The 13281-nt window shown below is 48.3% G+C and overlaps 1 protein-coding gene across 5 annotated transcripts in view; it reads left to right on the top strand.

The window, feature by feature from the left end:
* The window catches only part of tjp2a (tight junction protein 2a (zona occludens 2)), a 33001-nt gene extending 20298 nt beyond the window's left edge, over positions 1-12703 (top strand). For 3 of the 5 annotated variants that reach the window (XM_037979351.1, XM_037979350.1, XM_037979349.1), the window contains 20 exons: positions 94-233; positions 531-634; positions 719-872; positions 1465-1576; positions 3790-3920; positions 3998-4088; positions 4174-4324; positions 4404-4512; positions 4590-4809; positions 4904-5091; positions 5185-5280; positions 5375-5454; positions 6668-6878; positions 6954-7054; positions 7128-7352; positions 7447-7548; positions 7973-8194; positions 9018-9095; positions 10824-10909; positions 10997-12703. In XM_037979351.1, coding sequence (XP_037835279.1) covers positions 94-233; positions 531-634; positions 719-872; positions 1465-1576; positions 3790-3920; positions 3998-4088; positions 4174-4324; positions 4404-4512; positions 4590-4809; positions 4904-5091; positions 5185-5280; positions 5375-5454; positions 6668-6878; positions 6954-7054; positions 7128-7352; positions 7447-7548; positions 7973-8194; positions 9018-9095; positions 10824-10909; positions 10997-11147 — 2752 coding nt within the window. In that variant the 3' untranslated portion in view covers positions 11148-12703. Of the gene's footprint in view, positions 1-15; positions 234-530; positions 635-718; positions 873-1464; positions 1577-3789; positions 3921-3997; positions 4089-4173; positions 4325-4403; positions 4513-4589; positions 4810-4903; positions 5092-5184; positions 5281-5374; positions 5455-6667; positions 6879-6953; positions 7055-7127; positions 7353-7446; positions 7549-7972; positions 8195-9017; positions 9096-10823; positions 10910-10996 lie in introns of all 5 variants that reach the window. The other 2 variants (XM_037979352.1, XM_025009758.2) reach the window with 2 other exon arrangements.
* The last annotated feature ends 578 nt before the right edge of the window (positions 12704-13281 follow it).

Below are 13281 nucleotides of genomic sequence, written 5' to 3'. Positions count from 1 at the left end.
CCGCCGCTACCGCAGCGAGCGCACGCTGGACCGCGACCACAGCCCCGGGTGGGGGCGGGATCAGGACCCGAGGAGGTTCGACGAGCCGGCGAGGCGGAGCGGGAGCAGGGACCGCCTGGACCGCTCGCCGTCGCCTCCTCCGGCGCCCATCCCTCTGCCGCGCCCCACCCGGGACCTGGAGCCGCTGGAGAAGCCTGTGAACGTGCTGCTGCTGAAGCACCACCCCAACGAAGGTGAGGCGCCGCTGGAACCGCTTATAGACTCAGAGCGTCCGCCGGAGACGCAGCGGCGACTCATTTTCGACTCGCCGACGGAATCAAAAACAAATCAGGGCAGAAACGTCCAGAATCCTCAATGAACGTTGAATTTTGTGATTTTTAAAAAGTGCAGAACCGTAGTCCTGGCCCCGCACATTATTTCATAGCCTGCCGTCGTCTCAGTGAGATTAGCTGTGGCAGCCATCTTGAATTAGGTTGACTCCAGTGGCTCAGACGTTGGTGAAAACATCCGTTTGTTTGTTTTTCCCTCAGAGTACGGCCTTCGTCTGGGCAGCCAGCTCTTCATCAAAGAGATGACCAGCACCGGGCTCGCCGGGCGCGACGGCAACCTGCAGGAAGGCGACATCATCCTTAAGGTACGGCGCCCAAACCCTCCGCCGCCGTTTTTTACGTCTCCGTTTCATTTCCACGTTGAGAGTCGGTCCAAACGGGTCTTTCAGATCAACGGCACGGTGACGGAGAACCTGTCCCTCAGCGACGCCGGGAAGCTGATCGAGAAGTCCCGCGGTAGGCTGCAGCTGGTGGTGCAGAGGGACCGGCGCCAGGTCCTGATCCGGATCCCGCCGATGGTCGACAGCGACTCGGAGCTCGATGGTGAGAGATCCCCGAAGCCGAAAAGCGGCAGGAGCTTCCCGGTGTGAATGCACGCGTGGCGAGCGCTCGTCGTGGTCATCACCGCCATCCTCATCATCACATAGAAACCCACTGCATGTGAACGTTTGTTGCCAATAATTACTGTTGCTGTAACCTGTTTTTACGCTCATTAAATAAAGCTTTTACTCTCATCACCTTTTAGTCGTATTTAAATATTCTTTCACCTGACAGTCATCCTCCAAACTCACGGTTGCTCACTCTTTATACCTGTTTTTCTTGTCACATGACCTGATGGCGTGCTGTGATTGGTCGGGTCTGGTTGCAGGGAGGGGGGAGGGGGGAACAGCCCAAAGACCCGTGACCCACTTTGCCTGGTTTTGTCTGCGTGTGTGAAAGTGTTCCCTCGCCTGCAGCGAGGTGATGTCATCCCGTTATGTTCAGGTTCTCCTGACTTCCTGTAGAACCCGAGGAGCACGAACCCGCCCGTTTCTTCTCGTGTTTGGAGAAACGGGATCAGTTTGTGGATAAAAATCATCTTTCCGAGTCTTCAGACGAGCTAGACGATTTTCATTTTGTCTGTCGTGTTTTGCAGATATCTCTGAGATCGAGTCGTACCGCTCTTATTCCCCACAGGATGACAGACGGGTTCAGCACTCGGACCTGTCGTCCCACTCGTCCACCGAGAGGATCCGGGACAAACCCAGGTACTCAGCCGTTCAGCTGTTTCTCAGCCGGAGCGCCCCTGGATCCGTTCCTGGTAAACTTCAGGCTCTGAGCTTCACTTTCAGATAATCGGGGATCGAACTGTCGAGTTTCGTGTCCTGAGAAGGTTCAGCATTCGCAGCTTCTGGATGTTTTTTAGCTGTAAAATCTGCAAACTTTCTGCTGCTTTAAGGTCAAAAGAGACGGCTGCTGGGACTTTAGCTGTTTGAAGCTTTTCTACTTTTCAAAATATTTAACTTTATTTACAAGAAAATCCTCAGAGAAACTCGTTTAGAACCTCTCCAATTGCTTCACATTTAACTTTAGCTCTTAGCTACAGTTTTGTTTATTTTAGCTCGTAGCTGCGGTTTTGCTTATTTTAGCTCTTAGCTGCGGTTTTGCTTATTTTAGCTCGTAGCTACAGCTTTGTTTATTTCAGCTCTTAGCTACGGTTTTGTTTATTTTAGCTCTTAGCTACAGTTTTGCTTATTTTAGCTTTTAGCTACGGTTTTGCTTATTTTAGCTCATAGCTACAGTTTTGTTTATTTTAGCTCTTAGCTACGGTTTTGTTTATTTTAGCTCTTAGCTAGTTTTGCTTATTTTAGCTTTTAGCTACGGTTTTGCTTATTTTAGCTCGTAGCTACAGTTTTGCTTATTTTAGCTCGTAGCTACGGTTTTGTTTATTTTAGCTCTTAGCTGCGGTTTTGCTTATTTTAGCTCTTTGATCCGATGGTTCCCATTGGACCAAACTGTCCACTTTTGTCTCGTCTGACCATCGAACTCGTCTCCAGAAAGTCATTTTGTTAAATTTCTCCATTTTTAATATTTATTTTGATCTGTGCTTTTTAAGAATCGAAGGCAACCGAAGAACTTCATAAAACGTGATTTTAGCCTCACATCCCGGCTGTAGATCTGAATTCTGAGCCCCGTTTCAGAAACAATTAGGATAATGCAGGATTATGTTGAGAAACGGCTCACGAAGCTCAGCCCTCATCGGTTAAAACATCAGAGATGATGATGAAATGTTGGGTTTCTAATCTTGGGCTTAATAAAGGAAGAGCTCACAGGTCCGCGCTGGTTACGTGTGTATTTACATTTATGTATTTATTTAAACGCAGCAGACACATTTATTGTCTCTTCCTCTGAACGGGTTCCTGGAAATTCTTGAGGGTTGGAAAAGGACGCCTCTGTTCCAACAGTCTGAGCTGAAGCTGCTGGATAAAAATGTGATGCCAGATTATGTTTCCTTCAAAATACCAAAAGCTCAAACGTCCACCAGTCAGTCGTCCTGGAAACTAAAGCATTTCTCAGTTTTACCTCCTGTTTAAAAGAGAATTAGTGATTTTATTTTGATTCAGGAAGCTAATGGGTCACACTTGGTGTTTGGTGGACCCTTGAGGATCTAGAACTTTATTAGGACCTGCTGGAAGACCAAAGACCAAAGATTTAAGGTGGAAAGACTTCAGCAATGACCTCTACAGGCCTCAGTCAGCAGGTCAAAGGTTAAAGCCTCTTCTCTCTAAAAACAACACGGCAGCTCGACTTGAAGGAACCACAAGACTTCTGGAGCAGAACCAGAACCAGAGGACAGATGTTTACCCAGAATGCACTGCAGCTGTCAGCACAGCGGCGGAGGGCTGATGGTTTGGGCTGATTCTGGAGTCAGATGTGAGGCCATCTGTCCAACAAACAGAACGGTCCAGAACCAGAACCTCAGAGAGCTGAGCAGAAATGCTGGAAAGAAGAGTGGGCCACAACTCCTCCACAACCAGGAACCCACTGAGAGTCCTGCTGCTGGAGGAGGTTCTGCAACCTGCTGGACCTGTTGAGTGTTTTTGTCCACTTGAGGTTAGCGTTGAATGATTTTAGAACCCGATAAAGACCCAATCATTTTTATGGAAAATGGTGGACTTTCTTCTTCCCGGCGCTGCAGTTAAAATCTGGTTTAATGGGCTGATGGTTGAACAAAAACCAACAATGGTTTGTGTCAGAAAGAAGAACCGAGGTTCAGGCTGAAGGACTCGTTCTTTAGAGGAACGGTGATAAAGTCGGGCGTCATCGGCGTATCGGTGTTGAATGGCCGGGCCTGAGGAGTTGACGTAGATTCTAAATGGAAAGGGTCCCAGCAGCGGACCCTGGGGAACTCCTGTGGTTTGTTGAACATGCGCTCAACAGGAAGTCCCGCCTCTAAATTTAACTTTAACTGTGTTACTAGAGAGGACCCGCCCAACAGGTTGGCAAAAATGGGCGCCATGCCGACACCATTCAGAGGCGCGGACAGAAACGTTGAAGACACGCCCCCTTTGCAAGCAGAGAGGGAGGAGCCTCGATCTGAAACGCCACCAGGTAAACGCCTGTAAACATTTAATCGATAACCTCCTGTGAGGCGATGAGTTCAGCTGAACCAACTTTTACTTCTGCAGCGCCAGCCGCCGCCCCGAGGGTCCAGGTTCCTCCGAAGGTTCCACCAAAAGTTCCTCTGAAGCCAAACATGGAAGACCAGGAAGTATACGGGTCAGTGTTTCAACGATGGTTCCTCTTCGGAGAACCTGGAGGCTTTTGTTCACCCGTTTTTGTTTTGTTTTTTGGCGTGACGCAGGCCGAACACGGTGATGGTGCGTTTCGTGAAAGGCGACAGCGTGGGTCTGAGGCTGGCAGGAGGAAACGATGTCGGCATCTTTGTCGCCGGCGTCCAGGAGGACAGCGCTGCCGAGCAGGAGGGTCTCCGCACGGGAGACCAGATCATGAAGGTCCGCAGAAGAAATCACGCGCAGACTCGTAGCTGTCACGTAGACTCGGGGCAGGAAGGTCTAACGTTGTCGCTTTCAGGTGAACGCCGTGGACTTCAGGGGGATGGTGCGTGAAGATGCCGTCCTCTACCTCCTGGAGATCCCTAAAGGAGAGGAAATCAGCATTCTCGCTCAGAGCAAACCTGAAGGTATGTAATCGGATCGATAACATCTCCTTAAAATTCCGATTGAACCGGAAGTAAGACTCCCGTCTTTTCTGTCTCAGTGTACGAAGACATTCTGGCTTCTGGCAGAGGCGACTCGTTCTTCATCAGAACCCACTTCGAGTACGAGAAGGAGGCGCCGCAGAGCCTGCCTTTCACCCGCGGCGAGATCTTCAAAGTCACCGACACGCTTTACGACGGCAAGCTGGGCCACTGGCTGGCGATCCGAACCGACAAGGACAACCAGCTGCTGGAGAAAGGGATCATCCCCAACAAGAGCAGGTCCGTTGGCAGCCATGTTGGGTTTTGAGATTGGATCGGTCGGGAAGCGTTCCATTTAGAAGATTCTTATTGGAGGTTTTTTTTTGTCTCGCAGGGCGGAGCAGGTGGCAAATGTCCAGAACGCCGCCCGCGCTGCCTCGGGCAACGACAGAGGCGACTTCTGGAGGCTGAGAGGTCAGAGGGCGGCGAAGAAGAAGGACCTCCGTAAGAACCGAGACGACACGAGCGTGGCGCCGGTCACCACGCGGTTCCCGGCCTACGAGAGGGTGGTGCTGCGTGAAGGTATCCGGCGACCCGCCCCTTCGGCTGCAGGATCCTCCGAGGCGCTCGCTGGTTCTTTTCCTGGTTGTTGATGGTTTTCTTTGTCCGGTTCAGCCGGTTTCAGGAGACCCGTGGTGATATTTGGGCCCATTTCCGACGCGGTGAATGAAAAACTTGCCAACGACCTCCCGGAGGAGTTCATCATTGCCAGTAAGCGTCGCTGTTTTTTTTTTAAATTTTTGCAAACAAACAAAGAAAATCCCAAAACCTGTTTTCAGCTTTGTGAAAATTCTTCCTGGTTTAGAAACGGAGCCGAAGGACGCAGGAAGTGAGAAATCCTCTGGAGTCGTGAGACTGAACACCATCCGACAGATCATCGAACAGGTGTGCCGCTTTCCTGGTTCTCCTCTTTTAGCTGCTTAACTTCTTCAGCTAACTTCGTGCTTTTCTTGCATCAAAACGTTCGGCTGTTATTGGGAACAGAGCGCTCCGACTTACTTTAATATTCACCGTAGAAACGCATGGAGATCTTTTCAGTTCCTTCAAAAACACTGATCTGTTTTAATCTAAACTTTAGCTAACGTTTTGCTACTTTTAGCTAGTGGTTTGATAATTTTAGCTGTAGCATCTGGTTTTACTCATTTTAAATCCTGTTTCACAAATATTTTTAGCTGTAGTGTGTTTTGCCTCATTTTAGATTACTGTTTTGCTGACTTCAGCTACAGTTTTGCTGATTTTAGCTACTGTTTTGCAGATTTTAGCTACTGTTTTGCAGATTTTAGCTACTGTTTTGCTGATTTTAGCTACTGTTTTGCTGACTTTAGCTTCTGTTTTGCTGATTTTAGCTACTGTTTTGCTGATTTTAGCTACTGTTTTGCTGATTTTAGCTTCTGTTTACTGATTTTAGCTTCTGTTTTGCTGAATTTAACTTTTTTTTTTGCTGCTTTTAGCTACTGGTAGCCAGTGGTTTCTCAATTTCAGCTTTAGCATCAGGTTTTACTCATTTTAGCTGTTTCACAAATGTCTCTAGCTTTAGCATCTGTTTTGCCTCTTTAAACTAGTTTTGCTGATTTTTAGCTTCAGTTTTGCTGATTTTAGCTACTGTTTTTCTGATTTTTAGCTACTGTTTTTCTGATTTTTAGCTACTGTTTTTCTGATTTTAGCTACTGTTTTGCTGACTTTAGCTTCTGTTTTGCTGATTTTAGCTTGTTTGTTGATTTTAGCTTGTTTTGCTCATTTTTATCTGCTGTTCTGCTGATTTTAGCTTCTGTTCTGCTGATTTTAGCTTCTGTTTTGCTGATTTTAGCTACTGTTTCGCTGATTTTAGCTACTGTCCTGCTGATTTTAGCAACTGGTTTGTTGATTTTAGCTTCAGTTTTGTTAATTTTAGCTTCTGTTCTGCTGTTTTCAGCTGTTGTTCTTCTCATTTCTGGTGATTTTCAGCAGCCGTTTGCCTCATTTAAGCCTCTTCTGCCTGTCTTAGCATTAGCGTCCCAGTTTTAGCTTCTTCGTTGCTCAGCCCTCCTCTAGCTGCAGCCCTCCTCTAGCTGCAGCCCTGTCGGATCACCTAATGTTTAGGCTCCGCCCCCCTCCCTAGGACCTCCACGCTCTGCTGGACGTCACTCCGAAAGCCGTGGACACGCTGAACTACACGCAGTGGTATCCCATCGTGGTGTTCCTGAACCCGGACAGCAAGCAGGGCGTGAAGACCATGAGGAGCCGCCTGATGCCCGGCTCCAACCGCAGCGCCAGGAAGCTGTACGAGCAGGCGGTGCGGCTGAAGAAGACCTGCTCACACCTGTTCACAGGTGAGCCGCGCTCCGGACGGCGCCCGGACGCGTTAACCGGGGGACCCTCCCGCTCAGCTCTGCTTTCGTTTTCAGCGACCATCGATCTGAACTCGGCGAACGACGCGTGGTACGGCAGCGTGAAGGACTCCATCCGGGAGCAGCAGGAACGGGCGGTGTGGGTCTCCGAGGGCAAGGTGAGTCGTCCAATCAGACGCCTCGGTTTTTTTATCCGGACAGCGGCGTCACGTTTCTCTCTTCGCTCTCCAGATGGACGGCTCGGAGGAGGACCTGGACCTCCACGACGACCGCATGTCCTACCTGTCGGCCATGAGCGCCGACTACCTCAGCATGGACAGCCGCCTGACCAGCGACTACGACGACACGGCGGACGAGGGCGGGGCTTACACGGACAACGAGCTGGACGAGCCGCTGGACGAGCCGCAGCCCGTGTCGGCCATCAGCCGGTCGTCGGAGCCCGTGCTGCCGGACGAGGTGAGGCGTTTGCTTTTTACAGCCGACCCTCGTGTTCTAACCGCCGGTTTCCTCGTGTGTGATGTCATAACTCGCTGTGCGTCCGCCCCCGTAGAAGCCCCTCCCTGCGCCGCCGCGTATGAAGAGAGCAGGAAGCAGAGAGGTGCTGAACAGAGACCCCAGCCCGCCCCCCTCCTTTATCCCTGAACCCCCGAAGGTGAGAACCTCCCGACTGTTTGTAACGAGCTGATTCAGTTTGTCTGTTTGAAACGTGTCGCAGCGAGGTGAAAGGGTTAGCTATTAGCTGAAAGTAAATGTTGGCTAAACGGAGCAAGATTAGAGCTAAAAGCTAATCATACTGAAAGGAGAGCTAAAAGCTAATTGTAACACAAGGAGAGCTAAAAGCTAATTGTATCAAAAAAATATAGCTAGGAACTAAAAGCAACTAAAAGCTAAAAACCTAGCCGAATGGTAGCTTAAAATAGCATAAAAAGACAAAAAAGGAGGCAGTAGCTGAAGCTGATGTTTGTAAATAAAGTTAAATCTTTTTGAAACGGCTGAAGCAGCAGAAATCAGTTGGATGAAAACAGGAAACGGTCTGAGCCCAAACAGGAAGTAAACGGGTCACCAACCTGTTCCAGGTGCGGACCCAGACCCGGTCCGACTCGACGCGGAGCTACGAGTCTCACTCCAGCAGCACCATCAGCAGCGACGCAGCCGGCGCCGTCCGGACGGGCCCCCCGCCCGTGGCCCTGAAGCCCGCCGCCGCCCGCCCGAACCCACTGCTGCCGCCGCCGCCGCCGGAGGACCAGGGCGCCGCGAAGGACGAGGAGGACCCCGCCAACAAGTCCTTCCTGGGAAAGGTCCGGACGAAACCCGATTCTGTCCCGTTTCTGTCAGCCTGATCTTTAGTTTCTGCTCTCGACTCGGTGAATCACTTTATCTGCTTCCTTCCTTCCTTCCTTCCTTCCTTCCTTCCTTCCTTCCTTCCTTCCTTCCTTCCTTTCCTTTTCTTCGCCTACAGCGAGCGGGTAACCAGGTAACTCACGCTGTGTTTCTGGGTTCCAACACAAAAATATAAACTCTATTTATCCGGTCAGCATCCGAATAAACGCAGCTTTAACTGATTTTATTGAATTATTTTAAAATTACGGCAGAAATGGATCAAAAACGACGAATTTTAAATTTCTTTACCTTTAAAATTAAAGACTTTAGCTACATATTTCAGATTTAAGGCGACCATGATGAAATTAGTTGGGTAGCCGTGGCGACCATCTTGAATTGGGTGAAGTTCGGGAGATATTTCGCTAACAGACAGACCTGGTCGGTTACATGATCGCCCGCCGCCTTTCAGGAAATATTTAAACATTTACAGGTTTTTAGTTTTCAAAGATGGTTTCAGAGAAAGTTTTTAACTCGTCCGACAAAATGGGAGAAATAAATCAAATTAAAACAAACTTCAGCTGAAAAATTATTAATAAAAGTTTTAATTTATGAGTTAATTTTAGTTTCTTTTGAATAAATCTGTTGGACGTCAGAAGATTTTAGTTTGTTTTGGAACCCATCTTCATCTGTTTTTACTCTCACTCCCTGTGGTCGTGCAGCGTCTGTTTACCTGTTGTTGTTGATGTTTACTTGTTGTTGTTCTTAGGATCGGGGAGGAATTAATTTAGTTTTTTCTTCCAGATCAAAGCGTTCGAGAAGATGGACCACCTGGCCCGAGCTCAGAGGCTCCTGGAGCTGCAGGAGGCGGAGAACGCTCGAGTCAGTGACTCCCACGTCTGAGGGGGAGGGAGGGGGGAGGAAAAATGAATGAAATGGGGGAGAGGAAGGGTAGAGCAGAGGAGGAGTAGAAGGGAGGGAGGGAGGAAGGAAGGAGGGGAAGAGGAGGGGGGAGAGATGGAGGAAAAATGAATGAGAGGGTGGGTAAGTAGAAAGATGGAGAGGAAGAGGAGGGAGAGAGGAGCAGGGATGAAGGGGAGTAGGAGGGAGGAGGAAGGGAGGATTAGGGGGGGAGGGAATGAATGAGAGGCTGGGTAAGTAGAAGAGGGGGAGGAGGGGGAGGGATGATTAGGGGGCAAGAAGGAGGAAAAGAGGGATGGAGTGAGAGGGGATGGAGAAGGGAGGGGGAACGGGGAGAGGAGCAGGAGGGGGAGAGATGGAGGAAAAATGAATGAAATGGGGGAGAGGAAGGATGGAGCAGAGGAGGAGTAGAAGGGAGGGAGGGAGGAAGGAAGGAGGGGAGGAGGAGGGGGAGAGATGGAGGAAAAATGAATGAGAGGGTGGGTAAGTAGAAAGATGGAGAGGAAGAGGAGGGAGGAGGAAGGGAGGATTAGGGGGAGGTTGGGTAAGTGGAGGAGGGGGAGGAGGAGGAGGACTTTCTGCTGGGTTTGGATCTGGAAGCTTCTAAAATCAGATAAATTTGATTTAGCTGAGAGCTGAACTTTACTGGAGCAGCTAAAACTGCTGTAGAAGCTAAAAGAAGCTAAAAGGACAAAACAGGAGGTCAAAGGTCAAAGCATGAAAACATTTAAAGTTTCAAATCTCTAAACTGTTGGAGGAACAAAACATTATTTGAGAGCTGCAAGAAGAAAACAAATGTTAGCTAAAACTACTAAAGTGTTAGCTTAAAGCTACAAATACAAAAACTAGCTAAAATGTAACTTTAAACTTTATTTAAAAAACTTAAAAATGGAAAATTGCTGGCTTAAAGTTAAAATCAGCAAAATGGTAACTAAAAGCTAAAACTAGCATAATGCTAGCTAACATTTAAAATTAGCGAAATGCTAGCTAAAAGCTAGAAATAGCAACATGCTAGCTAAATGTGTAAGTTGTAGTCTTACCTTTCAGATAACAATTTTATATGAGTAGCTTTCAGATAAAAGTAGCAAAATGCTAGCTTTAAGCTAAATGTGCCAAACACTAAGTTAACCGTAAAACTACCTAAAAGCATCAAAACACAAGCTAAAAGTAGCAAAATGCTATCTAAAAGTAGTAAAGTGATAGCTTAAAGCTAAAAAGTAAAAGCAGCAAAATGCTAGCTAAAAGCTAGAAATAGCAACATGCTAGCTAAAAGTAGTAAAATATTGAAGCTGAAAACCAAAATGCTAGCTAAATGTGTAAGTTGTAAAACCTTATCAGAAAGCTAAACATATTAAAAGGTAAAAGTAGCTAAATGCTAGCTTAAAGCTAAATGTAGCATATCAGTAAGTTGACAGTAAAACTACCTAAAAGCATCAAAATGCTAGCTAAAAGCTAAAAGTAGCAACATGCTAGCTAAATTTAAAGGAAGTTTTTGAAGGAAGTAAAAAGCTCGGTGGTTCGATTCCTTCTTTGTTGGTTTTATATGCAAGGCTGAGTTAAGATGGCCGCTTCCAGCAGCCGGAACAAATCTTTCCTCCTCGTTAACCTGATGTCCTGATTTATTTAGCGTTTTTCCTCTCGAGCGGCATCAGTTGTGACATATCTGGGTCTGCTCCTGTTTCTGCTCAGCTGGAAATCGCCCAGAAGCATCCGGACATCTATGCCGTCCCGGTGAAACTGCCGAAGCCCAACCTGAACCGCCCGCAGCCCATCGGGTGAGCGCCGCTGACAAATCGAGTTGGTTTTGTTTCTGCTGCGATGCTAAAACCCCGCCCCCGCCCCCTCCCCCGGGCTGTCGGCAGGTCCAACGCCGAGCCGCAGGCGATGCCCAGGCCGCCGTACTCGGAGACCAGAGGACACGAGGACAGGGAGGTGGAGTACCGGCGCCAGCTCTCCGACCAGGCCAGGAAGGGCTACTACAACCCGCAGAAATACAACGACACCGAGCTGTAACCAGGAAGTGAGCCCGTCGCTCCTGGTTGCCACGGTTACAGCCTCTCTGAACTCTCCACTCGCAGTCACATTTCCTGCCAAGATGTCCGCTTCAACACTAATTTCACTTTTTTTGTTTAAATTATTGTCGTTTTTTTTTTTTAGGCCGTTGTCTTCGTGTTGTACAGAGAGCGTGCGTCCGCCCAAACGGGCCACTTTTATCCGTCACGCCGGAGATGTCCTGATGTAAATATTCAGTTTGTTTCTGTTTCCCTTCGCCGGAGTTCGACCGCCTCAGCCGAGGAAACGTCAACAAGTCCAGCGAGTCTTTTACCTGCGAAGGTGTTTCCAGACGTGTTTTTGATGTTTTAAAATTTAGTTGCTGCTTTGTTTTTAGTCCAAACACCCTCAGGTTTATGATTTACTTCACTTTAGACACACCTGCAACTAAATTGAGAAGGGTTTGAGACCCCTGCAACTAAACTGAGAAGGATTCGAGACCCCTGCAACTAAACTGAGAAGGATTCGAGACCCCTGCAACTAAATTGAGAAGGGTTTGAGACCCCTGCAACTAAACTGAGAAGGGTTTGAGACCCCTGCAACTAAACTGAGAAGAGTTTGAGACCCCTGCAACTAAATTGAGAAGGGTTCGAGACCCCTGCAACTAAATTGCCTTCAGCTCGTCATAAAAACATTTTGTTCAGATGAATTTTTTTTGTTGATTTTTGCTCCTTCGGCTGATTTCCAAAGTGCTGTTAGCTAAAATCTGGGCTCCTTCTGTTGCGTTCTTTACAAACAGCCGAAGAAACGGCTTCATTTAGACGATCTGAACTGACAGAATCGCCTCTCAGCTGACGGTGATCTGAGTTAAAACTTTATTTGGTGTTTTGTCACAGATTCGACCAACGAAACGGGAACAGATCGTGTCTTTGAGGAAATAAAACCGAAAAGATTAAATTTAAACTTTAAAACTTTCAGGAATAAACTTCTGAACATTCGAAGGTTTAAAAAGATCCAACTTCAGTTTCTCCATTTGACGAATCGGGACTCTTTATTTGACCGTTTCTGTAGTTTTTCTCCTCCTGAACGCCTCGGGGGGCGGTTCTCGGATCGGAACACGCCTCCGACCGTGAACCCGCGAGACGCCTCGGCGCTTCGCCGCCGGTACGCGAAAGTCGTCTCCGGGGGAAAAACTGTCAAGTGCCTTCCTGTTCAGACTCCTGAAGCAACCAGAGGATCAAGAAAACGGTTTTAAATTTTAAAAAATCGAACCCACCCGCCGTCACTGGAGCGGACGCTGGTCCTAAAAACTGCCGAACGTCTCTGTGGTGAAGCGGGACGATGTGAGGCGCTCCGGGCCGAATTCGAACAGTCGGTCCTCGGCAGAGACAATCACCTTTTTATTGCAGATATTTTTGTACCGAACCCGAACCTCTCTGAGTCTCTGTGGACGAGCGTTTCGGGGACGTGGCGACAATCATGTCTTTTAGTTTGTGACTTCCTGTTTTTGTAGTTCGTGATCTCCTGAGTGTTTCACAGAAAAGTCTAATAAATAAAACTTTTTTTTTTACACTGAATTCTCTAAAGTCTGTTTCCTTTAAACATCACGGGCCTGAAGAGGAAATGTTTGACTTTATGAACGTCTTTTATCCATACAGAGTCCAAATGCATCCGAACATTCTCCTAAATGTTTTAAATTCACTTCCTGTTAGTGATCATGGTCGACTGCAGCTTGAAGTTTCTCTTTGCCGGCTCAAAAATGACAGATTTGACGTCACTTGTTGACCAGTAGTCACCTGTCCCCCTCCAATGGACGCAAACTGGTTAGTGTCCCGGAGCGACCGAGGGTCAAACCTGCCGTGAGCTGGAAGGCGAAGGAATGCTGGCGTCCCTGTCCCTGTCCACAGCGAAGGATCACCGGCGTCCTGTCCATGTCCACAGTGAAGGAACGCCGGCGTCTCTGACCGCAACAAAGGAACACCAGTGTCCTGTCCCTGTCCGCAACAAAGGATCACCGGCGTCCTGTCCCTGTCCGCAGCGAAGGATCACCGGCGTCCTGTCCGTGTCCGCAGCGAAGGATCACCGGCGTCCTGTCCCTGTCCGCAGCGAAGGATCACCGGCGTCCTGTCCCTGTCCGCAGCGAAGGATCACCGGC

Source organism: Kryptolebias marmoratus, linkage group LG14 (genome assembly GCF_001649575.2).
Source record: "Kryptolebias marmoratus isolate JLee-2015 linkage group LG14, ASM164957v2, whole genome shotgun sequence".
NCBI classification, from domain to species: domain Eukaryota; kingdom Metazoa; phylum Chordata; class Actinopteri; order Cyprinodontiformes; family Rivulidae; genus Kryptolebias; species Kryptolebias marmoratus.
This window is presented reverse-complemented; position numbering and strand designations above follow the sequence as displayed.